Here is a 22,486-nt window from a genome sequence, read left to right on the forward strand (position 1 = left end):
TAGTATAAATATGAGTAAAAAGTAAAAGGAAAAAAAAGTGTACTTTTCTTTTAGTTTACATACTCAACAAACTGAACAGAATTTGATTCCATTTCTAACTCAACATTAAACACTAACTATTATACTTCTGTGGGGGAAAACGAATTTACCCTCATGATGTTACATATTTGCATCTGTTACTTTTGTGTACTTCTGAGGACCCTAACGAATTATTTTTACTTTGGCAATTACATTTTCTCCTGAATATTTTACTGCTGTGACAAAATCTTAAGGATGACCTTGTTATAACACCTTGTTATGACAATCTTCACAGGCAATTTACTATCCCAGCTTGTCTGTAGACTATGATTTTGAAACAGGCTAAATTCTAATCTTAATTCTTTTTGCTAACAGTCCCTTTATAATTTGCAGATATTTTTGTTGCTAAGGGTTATATCAATACTTTTAAGCACCTGGATACTAACAAGGAAATGCTGCCTCTCTCCACTGCACGAGAAGGTCCTAGTAATACTGGGAACTTTTCTTGTCGCACAGATGTAGTTGCTTACAAGCAGCAAGCTCTTCAAGTTAAATGAACAAAACTGAACTGAAATGCTAAAACTTTTAACAGAATGAATGCAGTTTTCTTTATCTATAAAAAAAAAAAAAATACTACATATCTTTTCTATCCCGTGTTTTTGATAAAAAAAAAAATGGTTGTATAGTAAGGGGAAAGAAGGAAGATAATTGCAAGTACAGAACAAAGATTCTTTGGTTCTTCTTGAAGTATGCTTCTTTAGCATACTTCAAGAAGAATCAAAGTATGCTTTGATTAAATTGCTGAAATTTCTTTCTATTAATTTCACATTAATTTTTGATATATATATATATGCTATTTTTGTAACATACAAACTTAATGCAGAACAAATCCCTTTGTATGGATTCATTTATTTCCAAGCTGGGGTGATCTCAAGATGTTTTAGGGAAGAGGGGCTAAAGTAGTGTTCTAGAGAGTGTCATTAAACTTTATTCATCACATAGTAGTAAAAAAAAAAAAAAATTACATCAAGCATTAGCCCCTACTTGGAACTATCTTTGTTTCTGGGAATTATAATTAGCCAGGAAACCATCCATTACATTTTTTTGTATCATTATCATATAACTGGAAGTTGCTTAATATGTACATTTGAATTGGACACCTTCTTGATTCTGCTTTAATTTTAATACATAGTGCAATAGAGGGAAGTGCTTTTATAATATATCCTCGTGGAGGATTTAATTTATTAAAAATCATTTTCATTTATAAATTTTAATTTTGTACTTATAAATTAATAGCATAGTTGATTATTGAAAGCTATATAATGAGAATTTGGGACCATGATTATTTGTTAAGTCAGTATTTTCATAGTTGGATAATTTTCTGTCTCATTGTATGACTTGTTCATTATATGGTATGGACAGATACACCGATTGAAAATTGATTTTGCTTTGTATGGCCCACATGTTTTGAATGGAAACATTCACTAAACTATTGTAGCACTATATGATTTTCATGTAAAATTATGTCTCTTTCTACAGTCATAATTTGGCTCTACTTTCATCAATTTAGTAATAACAACATGCATATTACTGTTTGTGTGAATGCATAGGTGAATATTTCTTTGGCCAATGTTGTCATTGCCATATATAATGAAAAAGTAACATGTACAAGTCATTATCACAGTTACTTTTATATTATTGGCTTTCATAATGAAAATTGCCTGATAAAAGTGTTAAGTTCTGGGTCAATTTTTTCCAATTTATTAGATATTTCCAATTTATCATATAATACTAGATCAGAAGGTGATGAAATCTAGATCAATTTTATTTTAAATCAAGAATTATAAATGTATTTCAGTCAGGCTGTAAACAGATTGAATCTGTATTTTGACTGGTGGTAATCTTGTTTCAAGATGACAGATTGAAATACATTGGGGGGGTTGCCCTTGTCAGAGTGCACTTACCCTCCCCCAAAGCATTTTAAATTTGATTTGGATCAGACTGTAAACAAATTGGTTATAAATAAGTGAGACTTAAATCAAATGGTGGCTATCTTGTTTCAAAATGATGGTTAACATTAATCCCGACATCAAGGTATTGAGTGACCGATGGGGTGAGTTAATGTTATCCCTCATTTTCTTCAAAAAAAAAAACCTGACTATTAAGTGGTTAATTAATGATGAACCAATTCCTAAAAGTACAATTGTAATTTATATATATTTAACAAACAAAATTATACATTATTAAAATAATTTGTCTTCAACTTCTTTTTGTAGTCTTCCACTTAGGTTTTGGGTAAATCTTGTAAAAAATCCTGACTTCATATTTGACGTGGATAAAACACCCATAGTAGACTCTTGTCTCTCAGTCATTGCACAAACATTCATGGATTCGTGCTCTACCTCTGAACATCGGTTAGGTAAAGTAAGTAGATAATAAAATTTTTATGTTTTCTTTTAGGCACACTTTTCTTTTCTATTTAGTCTTAAATAGAATATTAAATTTTAAATGAGAAGGTAATAATGAAATAGAATTTGAATAGATCTGAACTTACCAGTAAAATAATGTAGAAATTCAGTCCAGAACATAAGGTAATTTACCTAAAATGGAAATTAGTAAATTACCAATTTCCATTCCCATAGCCAAACTTTTCACTTTAAAATACTACACATGATTACTGTTTATTGTTTACTAAGAGTGAGAAAAAAAATACTGGTGTCAAATTACAATCAGTACTTAAAAAATTTAAGAACATGGTTACTATAAAATCTTGTCTTCTAAACTCTAAGAGGTACAGTACGGTATTCAAAATTGCCACCATTCAGTTGGTGTTTCAAGAGAGAGAGAATCACAGGTTACAATACTTATTTGAATGCAAATCTGAATGACAGAATTATTTATAGTGCATTGGTGGAGGAGGGAATTACTTTTATTTCCTAACAGTGGAAATTTTATTCAGTGCACAAAATGTTGCCGGTCCTTTCCCTTTTGCCCCTACTTTAATCAGTGGAAGCTACAGCCCATGTAGTATACCATCATTAAGAATATGGGATGAATTTATCTAATACTGCAGCAGTGTCTGTTTATCAGAAAAGTAAATATATTAATATTTGAATGTTTATTTTTAATTTATTCAGGACTATTAGAATCAAAACATGAATCATCTGAACAAACCCAGGAACTGGCAGACAGCAACTATATCAGTTTATTTTACATCATTTGCTTTTAACCAAAAAAAAAAAAGAAAATTTAACTTGCAGTTAATGAGAAAGATGGACTTGCCTAGTTGTTTGCAGTTTCTGCTGCCATACTGTAATTCATTCATTTATGGCATGGAAGAGATTTTAAGATATAATTTAACAGCACCAATATTGATGTGAGGGTTAAAAAAAATGTTTTGGCTCGGCAGAAATATATTTTAAACTGAACAAAATGACAAAGAATAATTTTTATAGAAGTTTTTTTTTATTTTTATTTTTTTATTCTGTTTTTCAGAAAGAGTTACATAAAAAATTAAACATTTTGATATTACTAATTTTATCAAAAGTTAAAAGTATCAATAATATGAATTTGTAAAGAATGAAAGAAACAGAGTGCATATCATCTGTCATCGTTCTGCTATTCCACTGGTCGACGTATGAAGCCTCACCACCATGCCCTGCCTGTGTACTTCTCTCCATTCTTGATTTTACTCCAGTTTCCTCCTCTCTTAATGACATTGATCTTTATCATGTCATGTGACCTCAACTTGTTCTCCCGTACCTTAATTGTAAATCAAACATTCTTCTTGGCAAACACCTCTCATTCATCCTCTTGACATGTTCAAACCATTTCAAACAGGACCTTTCAATCCTATTCTAGAGTTTTTAAACCTGAATTCGCTCCCTAATCACATCATTCCTGATTTGCATAAAATAAAAAAAAACATAAAATTAATTATACATCAAGTATGTGTCATTTATATAAACAGTACGGCATAGTCTGGCAGACTGAAAGCTGAATTTAGAAATTAATTAAAGAAAAACAAAATGTGTCAAAAGTTTTGGAAGAATACTGTTGAAATGCACATGACTATGAGTAAAGTAAAACCAGCACAAGTGAAAAATTTAAATATTATTTTGTTGTAGTGGCAAACGATACAAGAAAGCAATCTTATATAGCATCAGCCAAAAAATATAAAAAAACCTACACAGTTCACCCATCCATATCCTCCAAGAATTTGTCTAGTTCTTCCTTGAATTTATTCAACCCATCCATTTCTACAACAACAGATTGAAGCCTGTTCCAATAATCAACCACCTGTTGGCTGAAGGCAAACTTCCACATATCTATCCTGCAACCATCCTTCCTCAACTTGAATTTATGCCCCTCATGTGTGTAGTCTTAGCAAGTGGAAGAATGCCATTGACATTCAGCTTACTCAATCCATTCAAGGCTTTAAACACTTCAATCAGATCTCCCCGCAGGTGCCTAGTCTCAAGATGCTACAGTTTGCGTAACTGAAGCATTTCTAGGAAAGAGCCCCCATTAGTTCCCTTCACCAGTCTGGTTGCCCTTCTCTGCACCTGTTCCAGCAGATCTAAAGTGAGGCCTCCAGACCTCTATAAAATACTTAAGGTGCTGCCTAACCATAGACTTATACAAAGGAATAATCACCTCCTTATCTCTGCTAGCAAAATTCCTGTATAACATTGACAGCCGACCGGGCTAGCCAGGTGGGTAAAGTGCCTGCCTGGCAACTCAAAGGTCGCGGGTTCGAATCCCGCCTCGGGCTTGGATCAAAGTACTGCAAAAACCTTGGGAGGTGCACTATGGCCACAGAAGCCGATGCGCCAACAACTACCAAAAAAATAAAATAAAATAACATTGACAGAACTCCATGAGCTCTCCTGGCAGCCTGTCTGCACTCCTCAGAAAACTTCATATCTGACTGCACAATTACTTCTGGATATTTTTCATTTTTACTACCCATATGCAGTACTTTGCATTTACCAATATTAAACTTCAATTGCCATTTCTGAGCCCATTTGCCTAATTTTTATAGATCTTGTTGCAGTAGCATACCTTTATTACTGTCATTAACCACCCTACCAATCTTTGTATCATCTGCATGCTCAGACATTAAGCCTGAAATACCTTCATCAGTATCAAACAACAAGAACTAATGCAGATCATCTTATCAGGAACACAATTATATGGCAATCACAGCATGAATTTGTTCAAGTGAGCTCATCTGGACAATCTGATTAGCTACTGTGAGGTTGTGATAAAGGAACTAAATGCAAAAAAATAATTTTAACATCACACACTTAAATTTCAGCAAAGCTTTTAATACTGTTGCATATGAATGACTGGTGTACAGACTGGAGCAATGTGGCATCAAGTGCAAATTAATGTTGTTGAGTGGCAGGAGACAAAGAGTGGTTATTAATGGAGTCCTTCACACTTCAGTACTAGGTCCTGAGGCGCCTCCGTAGCCAGGTGGGAAGGAGCAGCAGTGCATAGCACACGGTTCTTGATTAGACCGGGGTTTGAGCCCGTGACCACCATATACGGAGGATGCGGAAAGGTGAATTAAGGCCATATTGCTCCGATGAATGATCACCAGAGCCTTAGTTGCTAATGCTCCTAAAAACCAAATAACAACAACAACTAGGTCCTGATTGTTTGCAATATTGAGGAAGGCATATCAAATTTAATGTCTAAGCTTGCTGATGAAACAAAGTTTGGCATTGTCTTATAATGGGGGATTTTAATTTCCCATATATTTACTGGAACTTGTGGGTTGGTCGCATGCTTCAAACCTTTTGTGGATTTATTGGATTATTGTTTTCTACAGCAGCATGTTCGGGAGAGTAATACTCTTGATCTGATTATCAATAGTAATTCTTCATGCATAAGGAATCACTAGGTGGCAGTGATCACAGTGTGCTGATGTGGGATTTACTATCAGGAGTAAAGGGAAAGAGTTTTTGCTTTCTTTAAGGTGACTGCTATGGTCTGAGACAGTTTTTAAATTGTATACAGTGGGACCAACTGACGATGTTGCCAACAGCAAATTCTAAATGGAAAGCATTCAGAGAAGTAATCTTGGAAGCTATTAGGCTTTTCATTCCAATTAAGAAATATTGTTCAAGGTTTAGGCCTAAATGGATGTCAGATGAACTAATGAGACATGTGGCAGAGAAGAAAAATGCAAGAGATATGTATAAATTAACAGGTGACACAGAAGCCTATGGTAGATATAAGCTGGTCTGTAATCAAGTCACAAAGGGGGTTAGGCAGGCAAAGGCAGATTGCATGAAATCTTCAGCAAAGGATGCAAAGAAAAACAACAAATACTTCTTTATATATGTAAACTCTTGAAGGAAGGGGATAAATCACATTGGTCCACTTGATATTGATGGTTCAACTGTTGATGATCCTGCTCAGGTAGCTAACAAACTGAATGAGTATTTTACATCTACATTTACACATGAGGGGTTTAATATGCCAGAGGTGTATTAAACTCTGGCAGTGAGCTAAATGATTTTGTAATAACTGAGAGCAAAGCACAGGAGAAATTGTTGAAGATAAAGATAAGAAAGACACCTATCCAGTTATACTAAAGGAGGCAGCAAAGGAAGTAAGCAAACCCTTAGCCATAATTATAAGAGCTTCCTTGGACTCAGGGGAGGTACCCATGGACTGGAGATGTGCGAATGTGACCCCAATTCACAAAGGAGGACAAAGAGTGACACAAGTAATTATAGACCTGTTAGTCTAAGGCGCATTTAGGGCTAGAGCCTCAAGCTGCGAACAAATTTAGACTATGTATATAAAGTGCTTAGCATCATAATACACAGCCATTTCTGTATAAACAGAAAATTTTTAAGGTGGCATCGTTTTAGGTTATATCTCATATTGTGAATACCTTCACAATGAGTTGCCATGATATTGCACTACTGTAGTGCAATATCATGGCAGTAGTGCAATATCATGGCAACTCGTTGTGAAGGTATTCACAATATGAGATATAACCTAAAACGATGCCACCTTAAAAATTTTCTGTTTATACAGAAATGGCTGTGTATTGTGATGCTAAGCACTTTATATACATAGACCTGTTAGTTTAACTTCTGTTCTGGGGAAATTAACAGAGGCACTGCAGGATCATCTAAACAAGACTTCAGTTATAGTTTGGACACAGCATGAGTTTGTTAATGGGAAGTTTTGTCTTACCAATTTGATTGGAGCTGGATGCAGAGAATAACTTTGATATTATATACTTGGATCTTAGAAAAGCTTTTGATACTGTTGCACATGGAAGACTGCTGCACAAATTGGAGCACTGTGGCATTGGAGGCAAATTGCCTCCAATGCCAAATCAATGGACACTGCTCATCGTTGACTAATGTTATTAGTGGAGTTCCTCAGGGTTCAGTGTTAGGTCCATTATTGTTTTCTGTATTTATAAATAATATTGAAGATGGTATATCAAGCTTAATGTCCAAGTTTGCAGACGATACAGGACTCTACTGACACTATGCTGCTGCAACAGGATCTGGAAAGGTTGAGCAGATGGGCTGAGAGGTGGCAAATGAAGTTTAACATTGACAAATGTAAAGTACTACATATGGGAAACACCAACCCCAGAGCAACGTATCAACTCTGTGGTACTACACTGACAGTGGTAGAGAATAAAAAGGACCTGGGGGGTAATTGTGCAGGTAGATATGAAGTTCTCTGAGCAGTGCAGACGGGCTGCAAGAGTAGCTCATGGTGTATTGTCAATGATATACAGGAATGTTTCTAGCAGGGATAAGGAGGTGATTACAGTAAACCCCCGCTATTCGCGGTTTCGTGTATTCGCGATCGCTAATTTAACATAAAATAAAACCTAAAAAAATGTGAATTTTAAAGCGCCGTGAACATTTTCTGCCATAAAAAAACATTGGTGTGGCTAAAATTATCTTTCCCGGTCAAAATAGCGCCCAGTGGGGGGGGGGTGACAAAATTGTGAGCGTGGATGTTTCTCGCTAATCCTTGTTCAGTATGTGTTATGCGCTTGTCATGGAAGGTTTCGTCGTTTGCTTTTAATTTATATGCTTATAAATTGAATAAATTTATCAATTTATAAATTGATATGCTTACAAAAGTGATAAATCTACCGTTTTGCAGTGTAAAACAGACTTTTTCGAGTGCGTTAACGGAAGAAAGTGACTTTATTTGGACAAGTTCTTTCTAACCCGTACAAAAATATGGCTACGAATAACAAGGCAAATGTGAAAAGATCAAAGGTGATGACATGAGCGAATAAAATTCAGTTATTAGATAAAATTTCTAATGGTGAAAGTGTCTCCTCAGTGGCAAAACATTATAAAATCAATGAGTCAATGGTATGATCAATCAAGAAATCGGAAGAAAAAATCACCGTAGTGTCCATGAAAACGCGCTAATTGCTTCAAAAATTTGCTCTGTAAGTCGTGAAGTTAAATTAGAAAAAATGGAAAAAAGCTTTAAATCTGTGGATAGAAGACCGAACTCAAAATAAAATTCCGTTAAGTTCACTCATCATTCGTAAAAAGGCAAAACACCTTTATCAACACTTTATCGAAACTGGTGATAGCACTGGCGGGATAAGTTTTTTTTTGCTAGCAAAGGCGCTGGTTTGAAAGATTTGTTTGAAAATTTCTAATAAATATTACATTTAATATTAAATTGTTTCTTATTTTCATTTCGATGCCATATGCTTGCATTTCACTATGTACTGTCTATGTACATAGTCATATTATGAAGGTACATATAATACATACATAGACAAAATTTTAGACTAGTTTTTCTTATATATTTCATACTTTGGAACGGAACCCCTTTATTACCATGGAAGCCATAACTCAGTATTCGCGTTTTCGGTATTCGTGGCATTTCTCAGGAACGTAACCCCCGTGAATAGTGGGGGTTTACTGTATTCCCTTGTATAAGGCAATGGTCAGGCCACACCTTTAGTACTGTATACAGGTCTTGAGGCCTCATTTCAAGAAGGATGTAGAGCTGCTGGAACGAGTACACAGAAGGGCAACAAGATTAGTGAATGGAACAAAGGGTTGCTCTTATGAAGAAAGGCTTAAGTTTTGCAAATTACAGTGTCTGGAGACTAGGCACCGGCAAGGTGATCTGATAGAGGTGTATAAAGCCTTGAATGGTTTGAGCATGCTCAATGCTGATGGGATTCTTCCTCTTGCTCAGAATAATCACCTGAGAGAGCATAAATTCAAATTGAGGAAAGATAGATGTGCGGAAATTTGCCTTTAACCAGCGGGTAGTTGGTTGGTGGAAAGACTTCCATCCCTTGTTGTGCAGGTTGATAGCCTAAATAAATTAAAAATACCTGTCCAGCTCAGCTGAACAGGTATTTCGAACGAACGGAGGTGTGAAGTGGAAGGTTTTTTTTTTTTTTGGCTGATGCTGCATAAGCTTGCTGAGCACCTCCGTAGCCAGGTGGGAAGGAGCAGTAGTGCGTATCACATGCTTCTTGATTAGACCGGGGTTCGAGCCCGTCACCACCAACTACGGAAGATGTGGAAAGGTCAGGGAATGACCACCGCATATTAGCATTAGCATTAGCATTAGTAGAGGCATTTGATGCAAGAAAGCAAGCTTATGCAGCATCAGCCAAAAAAAAAAAAAAAACCCACTTCCACTTCACCCCTCTGTTCGTTCAAAATACCTGTCCAGCTGAGCCTTAAACTTATTTAGGCTATCAACCTTCACCACAAGGGATGGAAGTCTGTTCCACCAACCAACCACCCGCTGGCTAAAGGCAAATTTCCGCACGTCTATCCTACATCTGTCTTTCCTCAATTTGAATTTATGCCCTCTCAGGTGATTTTTCTGAGCTAGAGGAAGAATCCCATCAGCATTGAGCATGCTTAAACCATTCAAGGCTTTATACACCTCTATCAGATCACCTCGCTGGTGCCTAGTCTCCAGACACTGTAATTTGCAAAACTTAAGCCTTTCTTCGTAAGAGCACCCCTTTGTTCCATTCACTAATCTTGTTGCCCTTCTCTGTACTCGTTCCAGCAGCTCTACATCCTTCTTGAAATGAGGCCTCCAGACCTGTATACAGTACTCTACGTGTGGCCTGACCATCGCCTTATACAATGGAATAATCACCTCCTTATCCCTGCTGGAAAAATTCCTGTATATCATTGACAATACTCCATGAGCTACTCTTGCAGCCCGTCTGCACTGCTCAGAGAACTTCATATCTGCCTGCACAACCACCCCCAAGTCCCTTTCATTCTCTACCACTGTCAGTGTAGTACCACAGAGTTGATACGTTGCTCTGGGGTTGCTGTTTCCCATGTGTAGTACTTTACATTTGTCAATGTTAAACTTCATTTGCCACCTCTCAGCCCATCTGCTCAACCTTTCCAGATCCTGTTGCAGCAGCATAGTGTCCGTAGTGTCCTTGACAACCCTGCCAACCTTTGTATCGTCTGCAAACTTGGACATTAAGCCGGATATACCATCATCAATATCATTTATAAATAAGAAAACAATAATGGACCCAACACTGAACCCTGAGGGACTCCACTAATAACATCAGTCCACGATGAGCAGTGTCCATTGATTACCACTCTCTGTCTTCTCCCCCTCAACCACCCCTTTATCCATAACAGCAATTTGCCTCCAATGTCACACTGCTCCAATTTGTGTAGCAGTCTTCCATGTGCAACAGTATCAAAAGCCTTTCTAAGATCCAAGTATATAATATCAAAGTTATTCCCTGCATCCAGTTCTTTTGTGACTGCATCATAGTATCCAATCAAGTTGGTCAGGCAAGACTTCCCCTTAACAAAACCATGCTGTGTCTGAGCTATAACTGAAGTCTTGTCTAAATGATCCTGCAGTGCTTCTTTAACCAGTGCCTCCATTAATTTTCCTGGAACAGAAGTTAAGCTCACAGGTCTATAATTACTTGTGTCAGCCTTTGATCCTCCTTTGTGAATTGGGGTCACATTTGCACATTTCCAGTCTATGGGTACCTCCCCTGAGTCCAAGGAAGCTCTCATAATTATGGCTAAGGGTTTGCTTACTTCCTTTGCTGCCTCCTTTAATATAACTGGATAGATCCCATCCACCCCGGAGCAATATGGCCTTAGTTGCTAATGCTCCTAAAAACCAAAAAACAACAACATAAGCTTGCTTTCTTGCATCATATGCCTCTACCAATGCTAATACTATGATGTGGTCACAAAGGAACTGGATGCAAAGAATAATTTTGATATCTTATACTTGGATCTTAGGAAGGCTTTTGATACTGTTGCATAAATTGAAGCAGTTTGGCATTAGAAGCAAATTGCTGCTATGATAAAGGGATCATTGAGTGGTAATCAATGGACTAATGTTATTAGTGGAGCCCCCCAGGGTTCAGTGTTGGGTCCATTGGTGTTTTCTTTCTTTATTAATGATGGTATATCAGGCTTAATGTCTAAGTTTGCAGATGATAAGAAGGTTGGCAGGGTTGTTAATGGCATTAATGACAACACCCTACCTCAACAGGTTCTAGAAAAGTTGAGCAGATGGGCTGAGAGGTGGCAACTGAAGTTTAACATTGACAAAATGTAAAGTACTGCATATGGGTTGCAGTAACCCCAGAATAACGTATCAACTGTGTGGTACTACACTCAGGGTGGTAGAGAATGAAAAGGACCTGGGAGGTAATTGTGTAGTCAGATATCAAGTTTTCTGAGCAGCTCATGGTGTCTTGTCAATGATATACAGGAATTTTTCTAGCAGGGATAAGGAGGCAATTATCCCTTGTATAAGTCAGACCACACCTTGAGTACTATATACAAGTCTGGAGGCCTCACTTTAGGAAGGATGTAGAGCTGCTGGAACGAATACAGAGAAGGGCAACAAGATTAGTGAATGGGAAAAAGGGTTGTACTTATGAAGAAAGGCTTAAGTTTTGCACATTACAGTGTCTGGAGACCAGGTATCTGTGAGGTGATCTGATTGAAGCGTATAAGGCCTTGAATGGTTTGATCATGCTCACTGCTGATGGGATTCTTCCTCTTTCCCAGATTAATCATCTGTGGGTGCATAAATTCAAATTGAGGAAAGATAGATGTTCGGTAATTTGCCTTTAGCCAGCGGGTGTTTTTTGATTGCCAGAACAAACTTCCATCTGTCGTTATAGAAATTGACAGCTTAAATAAATTCAACGCAGAGCTAGACAAACATTTGGAGTGAATGGGAAGGTGGTTTTTTTTGGCTGATGCTGTATAAGCTTGCTATCTTGCATCATAAGCCTCTGCTAATGTAGTTAATGAAAGTAATCAGGTTATGCTTCTCCAACAACATGGAATCTAGGGTACTGCACTTAGATAGAAATACTCCCACAGTGATAACGTACCCATTGGGTGGTACTATAATCAAAATAGTGGAGAATGAAAAAGAGTTAAGGTTAATCGAGAACCCTATATCTCTAATCCGTCTCTTGTATCAGAGCTGTCCTCATTATTTTTTTTCCACATTTAGTTATAATAAGCATGGTTATCACATGATAATGACCTTGATGACCTTAATTGCTGATTTCCCTACTTCAGTGTTGGACCTTATGGTCCAATATTGAAGTAGGGAAATCAGCAATCTTGGACATTTAAAAAAATGTGAAGTAAAAATCATCTGAATATCTTATAAGCATTTATTACCTGATATTGGTCAATCCCTACTTCAGTGTTTGTTTTTAATATAGAATGGGGTTGTCCTACTTGGAATATTTTAATTTGTACATAGATATTTGATGTCAAATATCTATGTATCAGTTAAAAATAATAACAGTTCAGATACACAGATATTTGACTTTGTCAAATATCTATGTATCTGAACTGTTATTTGACATAAAAAAAACAGGTGCCTGCATATAATATTTAACTTGACTCTTTTTTTTTTTTTCTTACAGGATTCACCATCCAATAAACTGTTATTTGCTCGAGATATTCCCACCTACAGAAAAATGGTAAACAGGTTTTATCAAGATATTGCCTCTATGCCAGCAGTTGCAGATCAGGAAATGAGTGTAGCCCTTCAAACATTATCCTTGGTAAGCAGTTAGTAGGCATATATGCATGCATAAGTTTATTCATAACTTTGGAATTCTGATTTTTTATGAGTTATCACATCCAAGAAAAGAAAAATTTTATTGCTTTACTGTTATGAAAAAAAATAAGCTCTGGTATAAAGAAAGTTATGATAACAGATACATAAATCCACATAAATATAGAGCCTCAAATTAAAAATGATTTGGGTACTGGGTACAATTAAGTTATATTTTAGTGAGCTAATGAATAAATAAATGAACCCTGTACTCAACTATTTGGCAACCTCATTCTGGTTTCATGATGACATTTCAAACTTTAGAGTTCATTCTCAAGTCAAGAAAGGAAGGTTTTATATTAGTACTTTGTTACGGAGTAAAAAAAATTGTGTTTCAAAAGAAATAATCTATTCTGCATTACTCTAAATTATCAAAAATCTGAAATCATATCAGTTCCTACTTGGCAGCTAATTTGAAAATGATTGAATTGTTGTGTAGAGAGGTAATTAATTGATTTCATTTCTATATTTTATATAAATAATATTAAGGTTTAGAGTAATGTACGACAGATTGTTCCTTTCTCATAACAAAGTTTGGATTTCAAATGTTGTTATCAAAACAGAGTGAGATTACTAAGTAGTTGAGGACAGGGTTAATTTATTTACTTTATTCACTCACTACATAATTGAATTATACTCTATACCAATAAATTTTCAAGGAGTTAAGTATCCATTATTTAAGATTATTCTAAGTAACAAATCTCTAAGTTTGAATTTCCCATTCCCTCATATGTCTTTCGCATAACATTTAAAATTCTAAAATTGTTTATTTGTAAAAAAGTATGTATGTTTTGTTAATGATGAAATATCAAAAGGTGCAAATAAACTAAATGTTAAAAATGTAATAAAAACAACCAAAAAAAGCTTTTATTTATTTTTCTTTCACTTTACAAATTACTGTGGTATCCAAAACTGAGCATGAAATACATGTTTAAATGTTATATTTCATGATAGGTGGTTTGCCAAGACTTCTGACACACTGGAGTCCTTTTTTTTTTTTTTTTTTTCCTAGTTTTCAGGATAACATCTTGCACTTAAAAACAAAAATCTAGATATTTGTTTTTAGACTAATCATTGAATATAGGCAGGCACTTTTTGTTCTTTTCTGAATACATATTATTATTATCATTAGCTATTGGTGCAAGGAAGCCTGAGGCTTTTGCTGCACCAGCCAAAAAAAAAATTCCTGAGTTACCCAGAGAGAGAGAGAGTCAGAAGTAGAAGGGAATCACCATGATAGAGAAGAATGATGATATCCAGCTCAGGACTCTGGGTGTGCCAAGCCCATAGACACCAGACATGAGTCCCATATGTAGTACAATGAACAGATATAGTATCTTGATGGCCTTACTATTCATTTCTGTTGGATGTGTTATGAAATACAATGTCGATATTTCTCAATGGCTATTCATTTTATCAAAATGTAAATTAATATTCAATATGCATTATCAGAATTATAATAGCATTTGTTATAGATTTAATCCTTTATACTTTACTGAATCAAATCAAGATGTAAAATACATATTAATTTTAATTTCACTTGGCTTTATTTTTATTTCAGGCTCATGCAGGAGAGGTAGATACAATAAATGCACTAAAAGAATTGTACATATATATTACAAGATACAGTGAACAGGTATGTATTAAGTATAATGACACACTTAGGCTGTTATATTTAAAACTATTTAAGAATGCAAATTTAAATTTTCCATTCTTAGTAATTAATTCTCTCATTTTATAATAAGGCATTACAAAATAATTCAAATAATAAATTTAGGCTTCATCTAACTATAATAACAGTTATAATAAATGCATTTTTTTCTTAATTTCTGAGTTGATAAAGTTAATTCTAGCTAGTGAAAGCTAGCAGGAGGCCTCAAGTATAAGAGTCCAAAATTTGTGAAGATGAAGAGACTTAAAAAAAATCAGACTCAGGTTTTTGTTAACTTAATTGGCATGTTATCCCCAAAGATGCTCAGTTATACTTGATAAAGAGCTAAGAATGACATATAAAATGCAGATAATGGGTAATGTGAAACACACATAAAAAAAAAAAAAACTTTGGTATGCATAGCTAAATATGAAACAAGGGGCAATAAACCTAGAAACTAATTTCTTTATAAATTAATTATAAATAACCATGCAATGTAAAAAAATTGCAATTTGATTAAGCATTAAAAACATTCATAATTGCAAATGATGCAAGAAAGCAAGCTTAGACAGCATCAGCTAAAAAAATATACATTTCCCATTCCTTCTAATAGTTTGTCTAGTTCTTCCTTTAATTTATTTAAGTTATCAACTTCCACAACAATAAATGGAAGTTTCCTCAATTGGTGTCTGAGTGAGAGGAAGAATCTCATCAGCATGAGCTTGCTCAATCCATTCAAAGCCTTAAACTCCTCAATCAGATCACCTTGCAGGTGCCTAGTCTCCAGAACTGAAACCTTTCTTGGTAAGAGCACTCCTTTGTTCCCCTCACCAATCTTGTTGCCCTTCTCTGTACTCATTCCAACAGCTCTACATCCTTCCTAAAATGAGGCTTCCAGAACTATATACGTAGTACTCAAGATGTGGCCTGACCATTGCCTTATACAATGGGATAATCACCTCCATAGCTCTTCTATCATTAACAAAACCACATGAGCTGGCCTGGCAGCATTGCTTAGAAAACTTCATGTCCATCTGTTACTGTAATCCCAAAATTCCTTTTTTCATCTACTGATTTTAATTCCATCTCACCAAGTGTATGACCTTACATTTTGCTACATTAAAATGTAGCTGCCACTTTTCTGCCCTTCCCTGAAGCTTATCTGAATTATCCTGATCATTTGCTATCATGCTCTGAAAAACAGACATATCAAAGTTCCTCCAGTTCTTTGATGAGATTTAAACCTTAGGCCTTCTATTATACAAACATCAGCCACTACCAAAGCCATAACACTCAAAATAGTGCATTAAATGGATAAACAAGATCAACAGAACCATTCTAAAGTATATTGAAATAGAAGCATTTGTGGGATTTCTGTACTAAAACATTAATCTGTCTGTGCTTAGTCAGAAGTCAAAAATATAGTTTGATTTATTACAAATAAAATCTTTTTCTGCAATCTATGAGCCATTGCATAATATATATACACTGTGCTGCCACTTTATTAGGTACACCTACTTAGTAGTGTGTTGAGTCTCCTTTAGCCTTCAAAACAGCCTGAATTCGTCTAGGCATGGATTGAACAAGATGCTGAAAATGTTGTGCAGGAATGGAGTACCATGCAGACATAAGTGTAGTAGTGGCAAGCGTATGAGCTTATGCAGCATCAGCCAAAAAAAATAAAAATTTACAAAACAAATCCCACTAAAAACACGAAATCCCACGAAATAAAAACAAGAGGCATTTAGTAATAGAAAAAAACTATTGAGAAGAAGTTTCAAGTAGGAATTAAGAAAGCAAATGGTGAAAACATTAATATGGACTGTTGTGCTTTATGGCTCAGAGACATGGACACTGGGAAGATAAAATGAGTCGACAGAGTGAAGAATGAGGAAAGTAGGAGAAGAGAGAATGTTAGTAAAAGAACTTTATAGGACATGTTTTGAGAAGTGAAAGCATGCTGAGGGGAAGATGTGTGAGAAGAGGAATTCACGGGATAGAGAAAAATAGCATCAGTGGAGTTCTGAACTTGCCTGTGGGCAGAGAACTTGAAGAAGAATAAAATCATGTATGTAATATATTATACTATGTAGACAAGCATATTGGTGGACCATGGTTGCCTGTGTGACTGCTAAATATGGTTAATGATTATATTCATTATCAAAATGATTAATTGTAAACTTCTCTGGCCTAGTGATCATGCTGGAGTATAAAGTGAACATTTTTTTTTAAATCACGTATACAATTTGCATGAAAAAATAATCCTAAGAAATATTCAAATAATAAATAGTGTGTGTTTAATTTTTAATGTGATAATTATAAGTTGATGTAACACTCTGTAATTTATGTTTCATTTTTCTTATGGAGAAAATGAAAATTATGTTTTATTAATAATTACAATAAATCAGTCATTGCAAAATTACCAATGCAATTTCATTCAGTGTGAAAATTTATTAAAGTAATAAACACTTTGATTGTTCCCCTTTAACTAGTGGAAACCAGTTATAAAATATAATAATAATTATTTTTATATCTTCTATATTTAGAAGTGAGAATTAAATTACCTTTTTTTTTTTTGTCTTCTATTAATCACTATACTTACTTTGGTGGTATTTTTTCTTTTAGATTCTGGAAGCACTAGAGTCTGACCCAGGATGCCAAAGATTACACCTTGCTCACAAACTAGAAATAGTTTCATGTACACTTAATGGTGAACAATCATCAGTCTGCTAACTGCTGAAGGAATTAAAATAGTGAATTTTCGTCGATAACTCCAGTTGTGTCCAACAGCAGTCACAATGGCATTGAAAGATGCATTGACATCTGAGCCACAGTGATGTATACGTGAATCAGCACCAGCTGCCAGAAAAAAAAAATTATATCAGTAGTTCAGAAATCCTAAACATCTGCATGGGTGTATTCTCCATGTTTCGGTCAACCTGTGATCTCATCAAGGCATGCTTTGATATGTGTATTCTGTTAAATATGATAGTAGAACTAGATGGCAAAATGAACTGTTATATGGACCCAGACGTAGGAAGTATGAGCCAGAGAGCAACTGCCTTCTTGTAATTTAAAAAAAACTGAAGTTTCGTTATACAAGTTTCATTACGTCCTACAGAATTTGCTTGTGTGACTCCGTGCCACTTTCTTCTGTCATGCTATGCACACGTACACATTTGCAGTTATTTGTGAACCGTTCAGTGTTTTATTGGAACAAATCAACCATCAGTGCCAGGTATTTGTAGTACTTAGTATCGGCAGCGGCTGCTGTTAATGCAGCAGTTTTGGCTAAACTGTGACTTTTATGTATGAATCATGCAGCAGGGTCTCTCAAATTTTATGCATGTTCCATACTTTGCAGGGTGGAGGAAAGCCTGTGGTGTTGGCTTCACTACAAAACAGGGTAGATTTTCTTCCACTACACTCTTTACTACATTGTAATTTGTTATGTACAAAAAATAATAATTTTTGTTGATTCAGAAGTGCTCTTCTTCCAATATATGAAGCTGTCAAGGCTGGTGGGCATTTTGTGATTGAATGTTTCTCAGAATTGTTGTGTTGAGTAAAGGAAAAAGAATGTAAAGCTGTTGATTTTTTAAGCCTGTATTAATAACTATGGTCAAATCATGGTTTGTATAAAATACATTTTGTAGTTTTAAACACTTGCATAAAAATTGACATCTGTGCCATTGACCTCTGTTTACCAACCATTGAGTTTTTCTTTACTTTCACAAACAGATGCCTTGTTCATGTAAAACTGTCACTGTTATTAGACTTTCACAGATGTTTTTTCTGAGGCCAAAGGTAGATGTACAGAGACTCTAACTATGCAGTAATTTGTGCTGCTAGGCATCAAGAGTGCTTTCAGCTCTCCAGAACAGGGTTTTTCTTTGTGAGCCAGTGTCTATTAGAAATGGAATAGTATTTAATTTTCAGTTGAAGATATCCTGTGATCAAGTGTCCAGTAGATATACGAAACTGAACTCTGATATTTCTTCATGAGTACATTGGACATTTCTGCTGGAACTTGGTGACACAGATGCCTGGCTGAAGAATATTTTTTTATACTGGCCAAATTTTTACGTCCTGTATTATTGTGGGATAATGCCAATAAATTTTAATGAGTATATGTTTTGTGTACCTTTATTGACTTACTTATAATCACCATATATCAGTAACACTTTTATGGCTCTGTGTGTTAAGTTCAGTTTTTATTTAAGGCAATATGTATGTACATGCTGCACCTTTGTGCAGCTAGAGATGGGGGGGGAACAAACCTGGTGTTTGTCACCCCCCAGCTGTTAAATCACACCTTCACACAAATGGCCAGCCTTGGCACTTACTTCACCACAAGATGACACAGCAGCAAATGGGGGGAAACTCCTAATAATAGTAATATTGTAGTGAAGAGGCCTCTTGTTCTGGGATCCATGCTAATATATATAGTGACTGACTGGAAAACGGTAACGAAGGTTTATTGGAAAGAAAATTGAGGTAATATAGGCAAAAATATAATAAATAAAATGAGTACAGAAGCTTCGAGACTATGGGTCTTTTCCTCAGTTGCAATGCAAATAAAAATACAAAAACATTACAATGGAATGAAGCTTCTGTACTTATTTTTGTTTGAAATAAACCTTTGTTACCATTTTACAGTCAGTCACTATATATACTTACTGTATTAATAATATTGTACTAAAGTAGTGTCCAAAACTCTGTATTTTTCATACTGGCATAACCCCTCTTCTGTCTTCCCCCCTTTCACAAAGGGGGATCGAAGGGTGACACGGGTAATTACAGACCAGTTAGTTTAACTTCTGTTCCAGGTAAAATAATGGAGTCACTGGTTAAAGATGCATTGCAGGATCATCTAGACAAGACTGCAGCAATAATTCAGACACATCATGGGTTTGTTAAGGGAAAGTCTTGTCTGACAAATTTGATAGGATATTATGATGTGGTTACAAAGGAACTGGATGCAAAACATAATTTTGATATCATATATTTGGATTTCAGGAAAGCTTTTGACACTGTTGCGCATGAAAGACTATTGTACAAATTGGGGCTGAATGGTATTAAGGGTAAGTTGCTACAATGGATAAAAGGATGGTTAAGTGGGAGAAGACAGAGCGTAGTAATCAATGGGTGCTGCTCTTCTTGGACTAATTTTATTAGTGGAGTCCCACAGGGTTCGGTGTTGGGTCCACTGTTGTTTTGTATATTTATCAATGATATTGATGAAGGAATATCAGGCTTAGTGTCGAAGTTTGCAGATGATACAAAGGTTGGCAGGGTTGTTAATGACAGTAATGGCAGTGTGCTACTGCAACAGGATCTAGATAATGTGGGCAGATGGGCTAAGAAGTGGCAACTGAAGTTTAACCTTGACAAATGCAAAGTACTGCATATGGGTAGAAGTAACCCCAGAGAAACGTACCAACTGTGTGGTACTACACTTAAGGTGGTAGAAAATGAAAAAGACCTGGGAGTAATTGTGCAGCCAGATATGAAGTTTTCTGAGCAATGCAGACAGGCTGCCAGGGCAGGTCATGGGGTTTTGTCAATGATATATAGGAATTTTGCTAGCAGGGAGAAGGAGGTGATTGTCCCTCTGTATAAGGCAATGGTCAGGCCACGCCTTGAGTACTGCGTACAGGTCTGGAGGCCTCATTTTAGGAAGGTGTAGATTTACTTGAGCGTGTACAGAGAAGGGCAACAAGATTAGTGAGGGGAATGAAGGAATCCTCTTATCAAGAGAGGCTTAAGTTCTGCAAATTGCAGTGGCTGGACACTAGGCACCTGTGCGGTGATCTGATTGAGGTGTATAAGGCCTTGAATGGGTTCAGCACGCTGAATTCTGATGGGATCCTTCCACTTGTTCAGATTACGAACCTAAGGGGGCATAAATTCAAATTAAGAAAAGACAGATGTAGACTGGATGTGCGGAAATTTGCCTTTAGCCAGCGGGTGGTTAATTGCTGGAACAAACTTCCATCTGTCGTTGTGGAAGTTGATAGGTTGAATAAATTTAAGAAAGAACTGGACAGGCATTTGGAGGGAATGGTGTGATTTTTTTTTTTTTTTTTTTTTTGGCTGATGCTGCATAAGCTCATACATTTGCTTTCTTGCATCACATGCCACTACTACTACTACTTTCAACCAGGTGGACACCTTCACTACAGCCCCCCCCCCCCAATAAGTCTTCTCACTGCTGCCTTCCACGTTCACTCTTTTTTTTTTACTGGGCTCTCCCTTTCTGTGAGAGCCTTGGCTACCACAGGGTTCATCTCGCCAGTTCCTCACACTCCCTACTGCCTGGAACACCTCATGGTGCTGGACAGTAAACTACAGGCCCCTAGGCTAAGAGGCTGGATGAACCCTCACTAACCTACATAAATCTTGCCTTTACAGAGTTTTCTATTCATCACATTGCATGATGTGGAGTTGAAGGAAACCCTTGGTGCCACATTACAAATAACACCATACTGGCATAATCCAACTTCAATAGCATCAAGGGAGGAGACTAGTTTATAATTTTAAGACTGTATTATTGCTGTGCAGTGGGAAGAGCAAGTTAGAATAGTTTTTTCACAATTTCATAACAAGTTGTTTTTTTTTTATTATTCTCTAGCATAGCTACACAGGGTCACAGGAGCTCACAACATAGAAATATTACCACATTTAATGATATTATGTGTAATGGATGCCCACCACTCAGCTACAGTTATTAGAAGGTTATATTCAATAAATGAAATATAACCCTCTGATTTGAAATAAAAAAGTACTGCTGCTTTACTTTATTAAACCAGATATGCTGTTGCACTGAAATACTCTGAAGTTTGACAGGGAAGCCACCCTACTGACTTTATATAGAAACACTAATAATAAATAAAATTTTGTTTATTTTAAAGGCTTTCTTAAAATTACTATTTTTAATAAATACTAATCCAGAAAACAGCAGTCTATTTCTATTGGTGTCAAAAGTGACATCAGTTTACATTTTAAAACCATTTAAATGTATGGTAAACTGCAGGATGGAAGCCTCCTCAACAATTCATGTTGAGTAAAATGCACCATAATCTGCCACGCTGGTCCAGTGTGAGTTGGCAGATTGACCGTATTTAGCAGTCAAGGGCTTGAGAGTGTGCTACTGCACTCCCACCCTTGACCACTCAGCTACAGAGGCCTTTAAATGTATGATCCAACAGTAATCTGTATATTATACCATTACCCGCACACATAATGGCACATGCAGGATTGTGGTAAGAAGCAAACACTTCAGATGAAACTTTGACAGAGATGTATTGTTCATAAAAGAAGAGTTTTGAATGAGTGCAGGGGGGGGGGACCAAATCATGTTTACTGGAACACACAGTGTTTATTTTTATATCTTTGGATACTGTATCCTATTTTTAATCATAAGATTGGTAGATGCACTGTGATACCCTTCTCCTTTAAATCAGGTTTTATTTTTGAAAACTGAATTTTTTTCTTTTGTATAGAGTCAGTATAAAGGTACTGTATTACTTGTGTGTGTTGCAGTGAAGCAACATATTTGGTTTAATAAAGTATGAAACTAATGAGTTATACTATATTTATTACATGATAACAGCTCCAATTGAATTGTGCACAAACACACTTATTTGGTTATGCTAATTATTATAA

General features: G+C 35.8%; 1 protein-coding gene across 1 annotated transcript in view; it reads left to right on the forward strand.

Annotated features, from left to right (window-relative positions):
- The window catches only part of LOC150086740 (plexin-B-like), a 415,555-nt gene extending 396,668 nt beyond the window's left edge, over nt 1-18,887 (forward strand). Inside the window, exons 34-37 of the mRNA XM_090372733.1 lie at nt 2,295-2,442; nt 12,974-13,114; nt 14,729-14,803; nt 17,444-18,887. Coding sequence (XP_090228859.1) covers nt 2,295-2,442; nt 12,974-13,114; nt 14,729-14,803; nt 17,444-17,551 — 472 coding nt within the window. The 3' untranslated portion in view covers nt 17,552-18,887. The remainder of the gene's footprint in view (nt 1-2,294; nt 2,443-12,973; nt 13,115-14,728; nt 14,804-17,443) is intronic.
- The last annotated feature ends 3,599 nt before the right edge of the window (nt 18,888-22,486 follow it).

This window comes from Mastigoproctus giganteus, chromosome 4, assembly GCF_048544385.1.
Source record: "Mastigoproctus giganteus isolate SK-2022 chromosome 4, ASM4854438v1, whole genome shotgun sequence".
NCBI classification, from domain to species: domain Eukaryota; kingdom Metazoa; phylum Arthropoda; class Arachnida; order Uropygi; family Thelyphonidae; genus Mastigoproctus; species Mastigoproctus giganteus.